The sequence below is a fragment of the Stigmatopora nigra genome, chromosome 12, assembly GCF_051989575.1.
Source record: "Stigmatopora nigra isolate UIUO_SnigA chromosome 12, RoL_Snig_1.1, whole genome shotgun sequence".
NCBI lineage: Eukaryota > Metazoa > Chordata > Actinopteri > Syngnathiformes > Syngnathidae > Stigmatopora > Stigmatopora nigra.
In genome coordinates this window covers 1,890,442-1,902,553 of record NC_135519.1, presented here as the reverse complement: position 1 = coordinate 1,902,553, position 12,112 = coordinate 1,890,442, and the positions used below count along the sequence as shown (strand labels likewise).

Genomic DNA, 12,112 nt, shown 5'->3' with positions numbered 1-12,112 from the left:
CTCTAAATTGCCCTAGGTATGGGTGTGAGTGTGCATGGTTGTCCATCTCATTGTGCCCTGCGATTGGCTGGCTACCGATTCAGGGTGTCCCCCTGCCTCTGGCCCGGATACAGCTGGGATTGGCTCCAGAATAAAACGGTTCAGAAAATGAGATGAGATGCGATCGATTTGGCATGAATCACATTCACTCCAGGAAACCACGGAAATGGGACAAGGGTACTCCTGAAATGGGGTCGACGGAGGTTGGCAGCTCTGTTTAGTGCACAATGTGTTAGAAAGGGGTGGGGGTAGTGGTGGTTCACTAAACTGGATCCCTGCGTCACAACTTCCGCCCTGTTCCCTCCTCCCTCCTCCCCCTGCATCGCTGAAGCGACTCGAGCTGCTTGCCTGTCTGCCTCGCAATCCAATATGGAGTAGCAAGGCGAAAGATGGGGCTCTAGCGGGGCCACCATACAGCGACTACGGCGCGATTTATACATTCTACCCAACAAACATCGGCGCCTGGCTGACGTGTGGAGACTATTTTGCCTGGTGAGCAAAGGTGAAAAACCGACGACCAGACAGCACCTGAGGGCGAGTCCATATTGTCCAGTAAGGCGGGGTTAGGGAAGGCTTGCGTCGGACAAACCACAACCTGCTGGCCCGCAAAAAAAAGTTGCAGTATATCTTTGGAGGAGGGGGTCGAATTTTGCTGTCGAAAAGCAACTGGCTTGACGAGAAAGGAGGGAGGTGAAGAGAAAGGAAGAGGGGTTTCACACTACACACAAAAGACTTGAGGATATTTGGGTGATAAATGTGGATTTGTAGCGGGAATCAACGCGATGACGGGGCCAAAGAAGAACGTATCAGACGAGCTACGTGACCTAAGGTGAAACGAGGAAACATGATAGAAGAAACACACCCAAACGAGTAAGTAGCCATATACAACCCCCTCCTCCGACACCCCTCCATTTTACCCCCCAACCCCCTCCCCTCGCTCAACTTGCTCTAAATTACTTTTCTTTAAATACCTTCCGTTAATGAAACAACACGAGGCTAACAGTTGTGGCTGCGTTTGGTAGCGTGAAAAGGCCGCCTTGTTTGGAGAAAATCGAAGAGGAAGAGTTTTGAGCTGCAGGAAGCAATGCTTGGGTGATTCGGAAACATTTTGTGAAAGTATCCCCGGGCAAGAGACCCCAGGTTTTGACGACATCCCCCCGGGTGTGCCTGCGCAAATATCTCGCTACGTCAAACACATAAAGCGATAAAAGACCACTGCCGTGTGATCCTATCGGTGTCTCTGTGTTATTTTGGTTTATCTCGCGTGTGTACGCGTGTGTACGTGTGCGTCTGTGTGTGCGTGGTGCCTTCAACCGAAAGGGGAAGTCTCACAGGATATGAGATATCCGATACGCCTCACCCGCCATGTCTTTCTCAATTGCGTCTCATTTGCATACCGCCATTCATAAAAAAAAACGCTTGTTTTGAAAACAAGCGCACTTTTTCACAAACAATTCACATCGAGCTAAATTTCGTAGCTAAAATGATTGTAAAAATGCTTCAGTGAGGCAACACGAGGCTTCTCTATCGGACCAACATGGAGACTTTTACGTTACGCTGGTTCGCCATTTTGGCTCTGCAATGTCGATTAATCTGATGGTGTCGAAGGCCATCGGAGGGGGTGCTTGCACGGCGGTAGCGTGACGCTGGGCTCATTCATAAAAGCCATCTAAAGCTTCCTGAATCGTCTCCCCATTCATGCCCGCTGGCAGAATTCGGCTTCACCGCAGTAGCACACAGCGACATCGCTCCGCACACGCTGACTTCCGCGTTCTCGTTGCCTACATTTTTTGTGTGCATATGCTTAGAGTGGGCGATATAACCTTTCAAGTCTATTTGGCGATATTTACTGGAGAACCCCCCCCCCCCCCCCCCCCCCAAAAAAAATAGCGAAAATGTCTGTGATTAGTGTTTAAATTTAACAGCAATTTTATTGTACACATTTAATCCACTGTTAAAACAAAAGTCCACCTTTTCCAGTAATTCCATTGCAATGTAAATAGCACAAATCCAATGGATTACTGATACTGCTTGAAATAGAAAAAAAAGTATTAGCCATGTAGTCTTTCATCTCAGACATAACTCAATCAGCTTTAACAGTGGTCTCCAAACTATTCCACACAAGGCCGCAGCAGGTACAGGTTTTCATTCTTTTCCAAAAAGAGAATACCTTTTCACGAATCTGGTGTCCAACAAGTGCAATGAGTAGATTGGCTTCCTGTATTCTATAGAAATCTCATTGGTCAAAGTGTCTGTGCTGAATCGGTTGGAACAAAAACCTGCATCCTGAATGGCATTCGAGGGCCAGTTTGGGGACCCCTGTTAAAGCCAACAATTTGAAACCTGAGATTTATGTTTTGCATTTTAATGTGCAACAGCAAGGAACACTAATATGCCAAAGTAGGTCACAGCAAGGGACATTCCTACCATCTCTTAGATCAGAGGTGTCCAAACTACAGTTATCCCTCGTCACGTTGGCCTTTAGTGCATTGCAGTATTTTCCTTAATTAAAAATATGTTTATAAAACTGTCGAAATTCGCACTGAAACGCGCAAGGAGAGTGCAGCGGCTGCCCACTCAACTCAAAAAAAAAAAATGAGGAAGAAGACGGCGAGATCATTCCAGCTTTGCTTTGGATTTGTGACAGCATGGTCAGAACCATTGAATTTGGAAAATTATGTTGGCAATGTCATGTTTTTGTACACAAAACAGCAGTCAAAACTCCCCATCACCATGTTCCCTGTGCGCTGAAAACTGCTCCTGCTTGCCCTTATGATGATCCAGTGCCTCTCAAATCTGGTAAAAAGGCATTACCTGAATTGGGATAGAGCTCTCAATCACATATTGTAAATATTCATTTTAATCATGTTTACTTCACCTTTTTGTACTCCACAGGTCTCTTTTAAAAAAATCTAAATCAGGCAAAGCATGTCTATTGTCATTGTGAGGACATTACTTCACATATTTTTCCAAATAACATACTTTCTAAACGTCCAATTACACAATTATTTTCTCAATACATGGAACACATTGCGAGTTCTCTCTAGCAAACAATGTCGCTTTTTATTGCTGATTTACACATGTATCCCTACAACTTAAAAAAGATCAAGTTACATCCCATGCACTATCTATATTACAACACCATAATATGAGTGGATTAACGACTTTCAAAATACTCAACTAATTTGCCTTGATTCTAACTAGCATTTTACAGTGCTAACAGATAGAAGGCATTTAATAAATAACACACCATAAACCCAAATGTAGCTTGAACCAATGTTTTATCTTTGAATGTAATATATTGACGATATGCCAGATGACATTAATCCGAGATCTATCTGCATCCCACGGAAATGCGATCCATCCCCGACCCCAAACAAAAACGGACTACATTTTCGCACACACACCCAACAGCACTACCTTGCTAAGACTGTTCTGTTCTTCCTGTTTATATTTGTTAGCATTTGATATCAAGACTGTATTAACCCCTCCTGCGTAAAATTTCATGGTGGACCATCGGTAATAACTAAAGGATATTGCACTAAATTTGCACTAACAGCCTTAGAGTACTTGAAAGCCATGTTTGTTCATTTACTACCTACAATATTCTTAAGTTTACATCGGCGGATGTTGTCTATGAGGAATTCCCTAAAATCCAACAGTCTGAAACCTCAAATTTAGCGTTGTTGTTTAAATTTAAAAAAAAACATGGCAATACAAGAAACAGGGGATTATTGTCCTCAGAACGTGACATAACCTCTTCCTGACTTAAACTGCAAAGTTTTTGGATTCCGGTCTATTGAGTAACCAATTGGACTGACCTCATATTGATTGTCTTTGAGAAAGCCCGGTTAAACCTGCCTCATAGCCACCAGGTACTCTCATAGTCACACTTATCGGCGAGTAGGTTAACGTCTTCTTTGTAGTTTACTAATATGGCTGTCTAGGTGCAAATTGACAGTTTTTTCATTCATTTTCTGAACTTTATCCTTATTAGGGTTGCGAGGGGTGCTGAAGTCTATCCCAGCTGACTCCAGAGGCGGGGGACACGCTGAATCAATGGCCAGCCGATCGTAGAGCATGAGGAGGCGAATAACATTGGATAACCATTCACTCTCACACTCGTACCAAGGGGCAATTTAGAATGTCCAATCAGCCTGCCATGCATGTTTTTTGGAATGTGGGAGGAAACCGGAGTACCCGAAGAAAACCCACCCAGGTCCGGGAAGAACATGTAAATTCCACACAGGTGGACCGACCTGGATCTGAACCCAGGATCCCAGAGCTGTGTGGCTGACGCGCTAACCATTCACCCGCTGAGCCAAAATAACTATCTCATTTAAAATGAGTAAACAGGATATGAGCATTGCGATCATTTGGCCACCGATTCAGAGTGTCCCCCGCTTCTAGCCCGAAGTTAGCAGGGATATGCTCCAGCACCCCCCGTAACTCTTATGAGGATATAGCGCTTCAGAAAATGAAATGGAAAAAAAGGATATGAGCATATAATTGCTTTTCTTGGAAAATAAAACAAGTATTCAATTTGACTACAATTTTTCATGCTGATCACAAACTATCAGGCACTTGCATAACCTTTGGCGTTTGGCGTATATATCTCTTTTTTTAAATGGTCGTGTTCAAAACAACGCAAATGCAATAAATACAATAGTATTTAAGTATTTACATTTGTTTTGTTTGTAATCATGTTTGAAAACCATTAATATATTTTTGTAGACCACCTGAAAAATATACCAGGGTCGGTCCATTTTCAATATGCATTTTAGATATACTGCTCATAATTCAAACACCATGTTAGTAGCACATTCCAATCAATTCTATGAACTTAATAAACCTTGGTTTCCAGCCTTGACATCAACACCCACACAAATACACAATATCATGTGAAACAGACCCTTGTTAACAGTGTTTCCTGTGTTTTACTCATCGCAGCTTTTATATAATAGCCCAAGCTGTTTATATCTCTGAAGCAAACAATGGAGCCGGATTGTTTGTCCCTTCTCATTAAAAAGAATAACAACTAATCTCTCTGCTCATCAGCTGATGGAATGACCAAGATTGTAATAATAGGTTGGTTTCAATGTATTCTCCTAGACTATGACTGCAATTGGTTGAGTTTTTATGTAGTCTGGTTAGTGTGATGTTTAGCTGGAATACACTTGGTCAGCTCCACCTCGATGTATACGTACCATGCCCTCTGTGTTTTGAGCCTGATATAACTCCTTCGTTTGGGATTCTGCACAGGCACATAATGTCTTTCATTGTGTGGCGCTTCTTTCAGTAATCATATAGCATAGTCAATTAGTAGAACAAATGCACAATCACTCCAGGTTATTAAAGGGCAAATAACTGAGTGTTGTGTCCTTAAGCGTGAGACCAACGTTGGATCTTCTGATGGTTTTGTACAGAGTTACGTTCTCACACGTAGAGGGCCCAGTTTTCAATTGAGACTACAATGGTACCTCGAAATATGAGTTTAATTCATTCCATGACTGAGTTTGTATGTTAATTATCTCGTAACTCAAACGAATGTTTCCCATTGAAATGAACTAAAAACAAATCGCTCGTAAGACAACAAACAAATCTAAATGAACTTGGATTACAATGCAGACACACTCAAAAATAAGTTCAATCAAACCTAACACTAAACTTAATTATAATTTTGTTTGACATTTTGATACCTTTCTTCTCCCGGGTTGGCTCTTTTTGTCCTGCCTCCACCCTGAATTTCAGTCAATATCAAGGGTTGTTTGAGTTTGTATTCCCTTCAAAATAACTGATGGCCTAACGGGGGAAAAAATAAAAGACAGAAAAAAATGCACCGCTCTGCCCAGTACTCGCACATTACAGAAAGGGAATTGCGACCAGAGACATTACACGAGGGAGTTGCGTGGAGAGAGACAGTGCCCATGATGTTCCTATGTGCAGCATCTCGCGTCCACCGTCTGCTCGTATATCCAAATTTGTCTCATATCTCAAGATAAATATTTGCCCAAAATTTTACTTGTATCTCGAATACCACTGTACAAAGATCTTGCAACAAATGTTTTAACACGTTGCTCACAGAATTTGAGCGACATATTTTTCCATTTCCAAACAATGCTGTTGGATTGATATAATTAGCTCCTACAGGATAAGAGGATAATGAAGTATTACGGTGGGCTTTTGCTTGACCTTGTAAGAGGTTTAGACGAAATCAGTTTACAGTCTTACCTCCTCTACTTACGAATGCCTCTAGCTACAAAATTTTCATGTTATGAAATTTTGTTTATGCAAATGAGTGACTTGAGATATGAAAAAGATCCAAGTTACAAAATCCCCCAAAAACTAAATAGTAAAAAAAGGAAAAATTTCCTTATCCACTTATTTTGAAAAAAAATGTTTTGCCTGAATTGACTCTCACTTTAGAACATTGCTTCACTCTACTGGGCTCTCATTCTATCTCATATAATGACAATAAAAGCATTAAATTAAATTGGTTGTCTCGCAACAACCACTTTGTTAAAATATTTTTTCTTACATACCTGTCCATCTCGACTAAACTCCCCTTATTAAGGATTGCAATTCCCATTGCTAAGCGATTAAAAACCGTACAATCGCAATGTGTCACATATTTTCACACCCACACAGGGCACAGGTAAAAGTCTAAAATGTAGTACAAAGTGGACGGCTTTCAGGCCTGGTAGAACGGGCTCTTGTCAGCATCTGGTGGACAAACATGGTTATTTTGTCTCCAATAACGGCCACGGAGGGAACTATTTCAGCAGTGCAGGGCACATTTTCCTATGCTTTATTTATTTTAGGACATTAATAAATAATTTCCTTATCATTTTATCTCATTTTTGTGTTTCCTCGCATCTTTCATACAAAATTGGGACACTTTGGCCAATTTTAAAGGGCTTAGTTTGTAGTTGTGTGAGGACCGACCGTGGAACGAATTAGAGAATTTGAACAATTTCGTAATTAGTGGTACGGCTGTATTTTCCTCCTTGAATTTTCTGGATCCGTCATCGATTTTTAAAAATTATCTCTAATTCTGTCAGTGGTTCTGAAAATGGGGACAGCTAAGGTTGGCTACCAACTGAGCCAGCTTCCCGACCTTATCAATGGGGTAAATCAATGATAATATTCCTGGTTCATTTTTTTATTCCTAGTGGTTTCCATTTGCTTGGTTTCCTTGCAAAAGGACATTGTTGCCGTTTTCCAAGTGTTTGCTTCTTCTTACGCGATGTCATGCATGGTAGATTAATTTGCCTTAAATTCCTGCTGCATGGGCATACTTATTGCCCGCCTTTAGCATATCTAGCAATGTCACTTTCACGGTCACGGCCATCATTTCTCGTTTGTTTTCTTGGGCTCATGCCTTAGATGGCCCAGGGGTGATTGCAAGAGCTGTTGAGGCCCAATATTGATCCATATATAATATATAGTTAGCTGTCTAGCTTTGAATGCTCTGTTGATGCCAATTTAGTGGCTGGTGTTCTTTTGTCAATCCACGTGGAATGACGGTGAGCACCGATTTCGTGTGCTCACCATCATACTGGGTGTATTGAAAAAATAACTACAGTTGTGGTCAAAAGTTTACCTACATTTGTGAAGAACATAATGTCATGTCTCTCTTGAGTTTCCAGTTATTTCTACAACTCAGATTTTTCTCTAATAGTGATTGCAACAGATATTTTTTTGTCAAAAAAACATTCATGAAGTTTGGTTCTTTAATGACTATTATGGGTCAACAGAAAAAAGTGATCAAATCTGCTGGACCAAAATTATACTCGCAGCATCGCTAATATTTGGTAAAATATGTTCTTTGGCCATTTTCACTCAATTGGGCGCTTTTGGTAGCCATCCACAAACTTTTGGTTGAATCTTTGACCACTCCTCTTGACAGAATTGGTACAGTTCAGTTAAATTTAATGGCTTTCTGACATGGACTTGTTTCTTCAGCATTGTCCACGGGTTCTCAATGGGGTTTAGGTCAGGACTTTGGGAAGGCCATTCTAAAACCTTATTTCTAGCCTGATTTAGCCATTCCATTACCACTTCTGATGTGTGTTTGGGGTCATTGTCCTGTTGGAACACCCAACTACGCCCGAGACCCAATCTTCAGGCTGATGACTTTAGGTTATCTTGAAGAATTTGAAGGTAATCCTCCTTCATTATCCCATTTACTCTCTGTAAAGCACCAGTTCCATTGGCAGCAAACAGCCCCACAGCATAATACTACAACCACCGTGCTTGACGGTAGGCATGGTGTACCTCTTACTGGGCATTGTGGGCAAACAGCTCAATTTTTGTTTCATCTGACCACCAAACTTTCCTCCAGAAGGTCTTATCTTTGTCCATGTGATCACCAGCAAACTACAGCTAAGCATTAAGGTGCCGCTTTTGGAGCTAGGGCTTCCTTCTTGCACGGCAGGCTCTCAGTCTGAATCTTCACCCTCCTGATCAATTTTCTCTTGCATTTTCTTCCTGATCGTGGCAGTTACAAAACATTGCCATGCATTTTATACTTACAAACAATTGTTTGTGCTGTTGCTCTTGGGACCTGCAGCTTCTTTGAAATGGCTCCAAGTGACTTTCCTGACTTGTTCAAGACAAGGATTCGCTTTTTCTGATCCATGCTGAGCTCCTTTGACTTTCCCATTGTAGCGTTTGTGGGCGTTTGCATCCAATGAGTCCAACAGCACACTGTTGCTGGTATTTTGGCCCATTCCTCCATGCAGATCTGCTCGATCAGGGTTGTTTTGGGGCTGTCGTTGGGCTGCACAAACTTTCAACTCCCACCACAGATTTCCTATGTGGTTGAGATCTGGAGACTGCCTAGGCCAGCCCAGGAACTTGAAATGCTTTTCAGGAAGCCACTCCTTTGTTGTCCTGGCTGTGTTTGGGCTCACTGTCATGCTGAAAGACCCAGCTACGTATCATTTTCAATGTTCTAGCTGATGGAAGAAGATTTTCACTCAAATCTCTCGATACATGGCCCCATTCATTCTTTCCTTTAAACAGATCAGTCATCCCGGTCCCTTTGCCGAAAAACAGCCCCAAAGCACGTTTCCACCCCAATGCTTCACAGTGGGTATGGTGTTTTTCGGATGCAATTCAGTATTCTTTCTCCTCCAAACACGAGAACCTGTGTTTCTACCATAAAGTTTTATTTTGGTTTCTTCTGACCATAACACATTCTCCCAGTCTTCTTCTGGATTATCCAATTGCTCTCTGTCCTGTGTGTACTGGCTTCAGCAGGAGGACACGTCTGGCAGTACAGGATTTGAGTCCCTGGTGGTGCATTTTGTTACTGATAGTAACCTTTTTTTACTGTGGTCCCAGCCCTCTGTGGGTCATTCACTATGTCCCCCGTGTGGTTCTGGGATTTTTGCTCACCATCCTTGTTATCATTTTGACGCCACAGGGTGAGATATTGCATGGAGCCCCAGATCGAGGGAGATTATCAGTGGTCTTCTATGTCTTCCATTTTCTAATAATTGCTCCCACAGTTAATTTCTTTACACAAATCGTTTTACCTATTGCAGATTCAGTCTTCCCAGCCTGGTGCATGTCTTCGATTTTCTCTCTGGTGTCCTTCGACTGCTCTTTCTTTGGTCTGGGTCAGGGGTCGGGAACCTTTTTGACGAAGAGAGTTATAAATAATTCATTTTTTCAAACATTCCTTGAGAGTCATACTAAGAATTTAAAAGTAAAAATACATGAAAATGTGTGCATTTATTAATCATTTCACCACTTTGAAAATAAAAAAGTGTCTTAATTATTTTGAAAACATTTTGAGCTGTTGTTAATCAACTAGTATGCATGCAGAAGAGTCAAATGAATAAAATTTATGATTAAAAAGGCGCTAAAGATCATGTCGACGCCACACTCCCATTGGTGCGTTCGGGACTTAGGTCTCTCCCCAGATACCCATATTTAACCACACAGGTCAGCGGAGAGCCATATACACCCATCAAAACAGCCACATATGGCTCCCTAGCCATAGGTTCCCTACCCCTGGTCTGGGCCATAGTGGAGCTTGGAGTGTGAGAAACTGAGGTTGTGGACCGGTGTCTTTTATACCGACAATAAGTTAAAACAGATGATATCAATACAGGTAACAAGTGGAGACCTCGTTACAAGAAGTTAGACCTCTTTGACAGCCAGAAATCTTCCTTGTTTGCAGTTGACCAAATACTTATTTTCCACTCTAATTTGGAAATAAATTCTTTAAAAATTAAACAATGTGATTTTCAGTTTACTTCCACATTCTGTCTATCATGGTTGAGGTTTACCCATGTTGACAATTACAGGCCTTTCTTATCTTTTCAAGTAGGAGAACTTGCACATTTGGTGTTTGACTACCGTATGTTCACGACTATAAGGCACACACAAAAGTCTTAAATTTTCTCCAAAATAGACAGGGTGCCTCATAATCCAGTGCACTTTATCTATGGACCAAATACTAAATTTTTTAACACAATAAAATAAAATAAATCAGTCAATAGGACAACTACGGCAAGCAGCCCCTGACTCTACTATTTCCCGTAGATAAAGTACTGCACAGTGACTGCTGGGAAATAGAGTTCTTAATACACCCAGTTCTTCAATATACCCAGTATGACGGCGGGCACACTAATTTGGTGCTCGCCATCATTTCGGCTCTATTTACAAAAGAAATCCTGCTGCTAGGTGTTGGCGTCAACAGAGCATTCAAAGCCAGACTGCGTCCTTTGTGTGTGTAAAATTCAGGAATAGCACTCGTCATTGACACTGTGGCTAAAAATATGATGTACTTAATAGTCGTGAAAATACGGTAATTATTTATTTGCCCCACTGTAAGGCGCACCGGATTATAAGGCACATATCAGCGCGCCTTATAATGCGAAAAATATGGTATTTATCCTATTCATCAGTAACAAAGGGCTATTATTTTCCAAATAATACATTTGATATTTTTTAGAGTAAGTAAGAACATTATGAGAATATATTTTACGTTTTTAAAATGTGATTTCATTTCTTCATTAAACTGAGTTATAACCTCATATTACAACTGTCTGTATTTTAAACAGATCAAAATGTATTTAGATACGTTGGTTAGATAGCTAGTTCTATTTTTTTCCACAAACAAATGGTACATTTTGGAGTTCAAAATAGATATTCAGAGTGAAATGTGTAGCAATAATAGAAAAAGAAGTTGGGGGAAACCATGTTCTACATTTTAAGGCTGTTACCAAGGGAACCATTAACCATGTCAAATACTAATGCAACTGATTCACTGACTGAGCGACCTTTCCGCTTGGACATGTGAGTGTTCCAAATAAAGGCATCTGATTGGCAGAAAGCCGATCGCAACATCCCCCATTGAGGCAACAAGGTCAATATTTGGGATGGACTCAATTACCTCACATTTGCTGTGGGAATAGGGAAGTTTTTCATTTACATTTTCTCTTTGATAACTAAGTTGGTAGTGCCACAATGCCTTTCAAAACGTCAACATATTCAAACTTTGCTCTCACAACGGCGGGAAACACTCAAGTTTAGCAAGTAGTGAGTGATGTGATGACTTCCTGCTAGGCACCATGTTAGAATAAAGATCCAAACTTTTGTCTTACAAACGGAAGACCCAGAAGTGTTCGGAAAAAGTTTCTCTGGTTTTAAAATAGACCAGTTTATATGGACATTCAATTGTAAACTGTCACTATTGCCTTTCCATTTTTATTTTGTAAGTGTTAAAAGCTTATTTGCCCTGTTCGCTCCACTATTTCATGATTGTTTTATCTGTTATTTTTTTGTGGATGAAGTCTGATGACTTGACTAGCTAAAACCATAGGTTATGAAACCACACAAAACACAATTCTGGAAAAAAATTCTGCGTTTTAAAAGAGCACTCTGTCTGTCTGAGGTAGCTGATGCTGGTTTGATGTTTGGTATTTGCTTAATTTTCAGAGGAGAAGTTTCTAGAAAAACCTAAGGGTGCGTATAAAAACGCAAGGGTCTTTGTACCACAGGTGAATGTTTAGCCACAATATGTAACATTTTACCAGTTTTGCTGATGGCAACAGTC

The 12,112-nt window shown here is 41.0% G+C and overlaps 1 protein-coding gene across 1 annotated transcript in view; it reads left to right on the top strand.

The window, feature by feature from the left end:
• The first annotated feature begins 306 nt into the window (after nt 1-306).
• Nucleotides 307-12,112, top strand: part of spred2b (sprouty related EVH1 domain containing 2b) — a 36,453-nt gene continuing 24,647 nt past the window's right edge. The window contains exon 1 of the mRNA XM_077729543.1: nt 307-909. Within this exon, the coding sequence (XP_077585669.1) occupies nt 884-909 (26 nt within the window). The 5' untranslated portion in view covers nt 307-883. The remainder of the gene's footprint in view (nt 910-12,112) is intronic.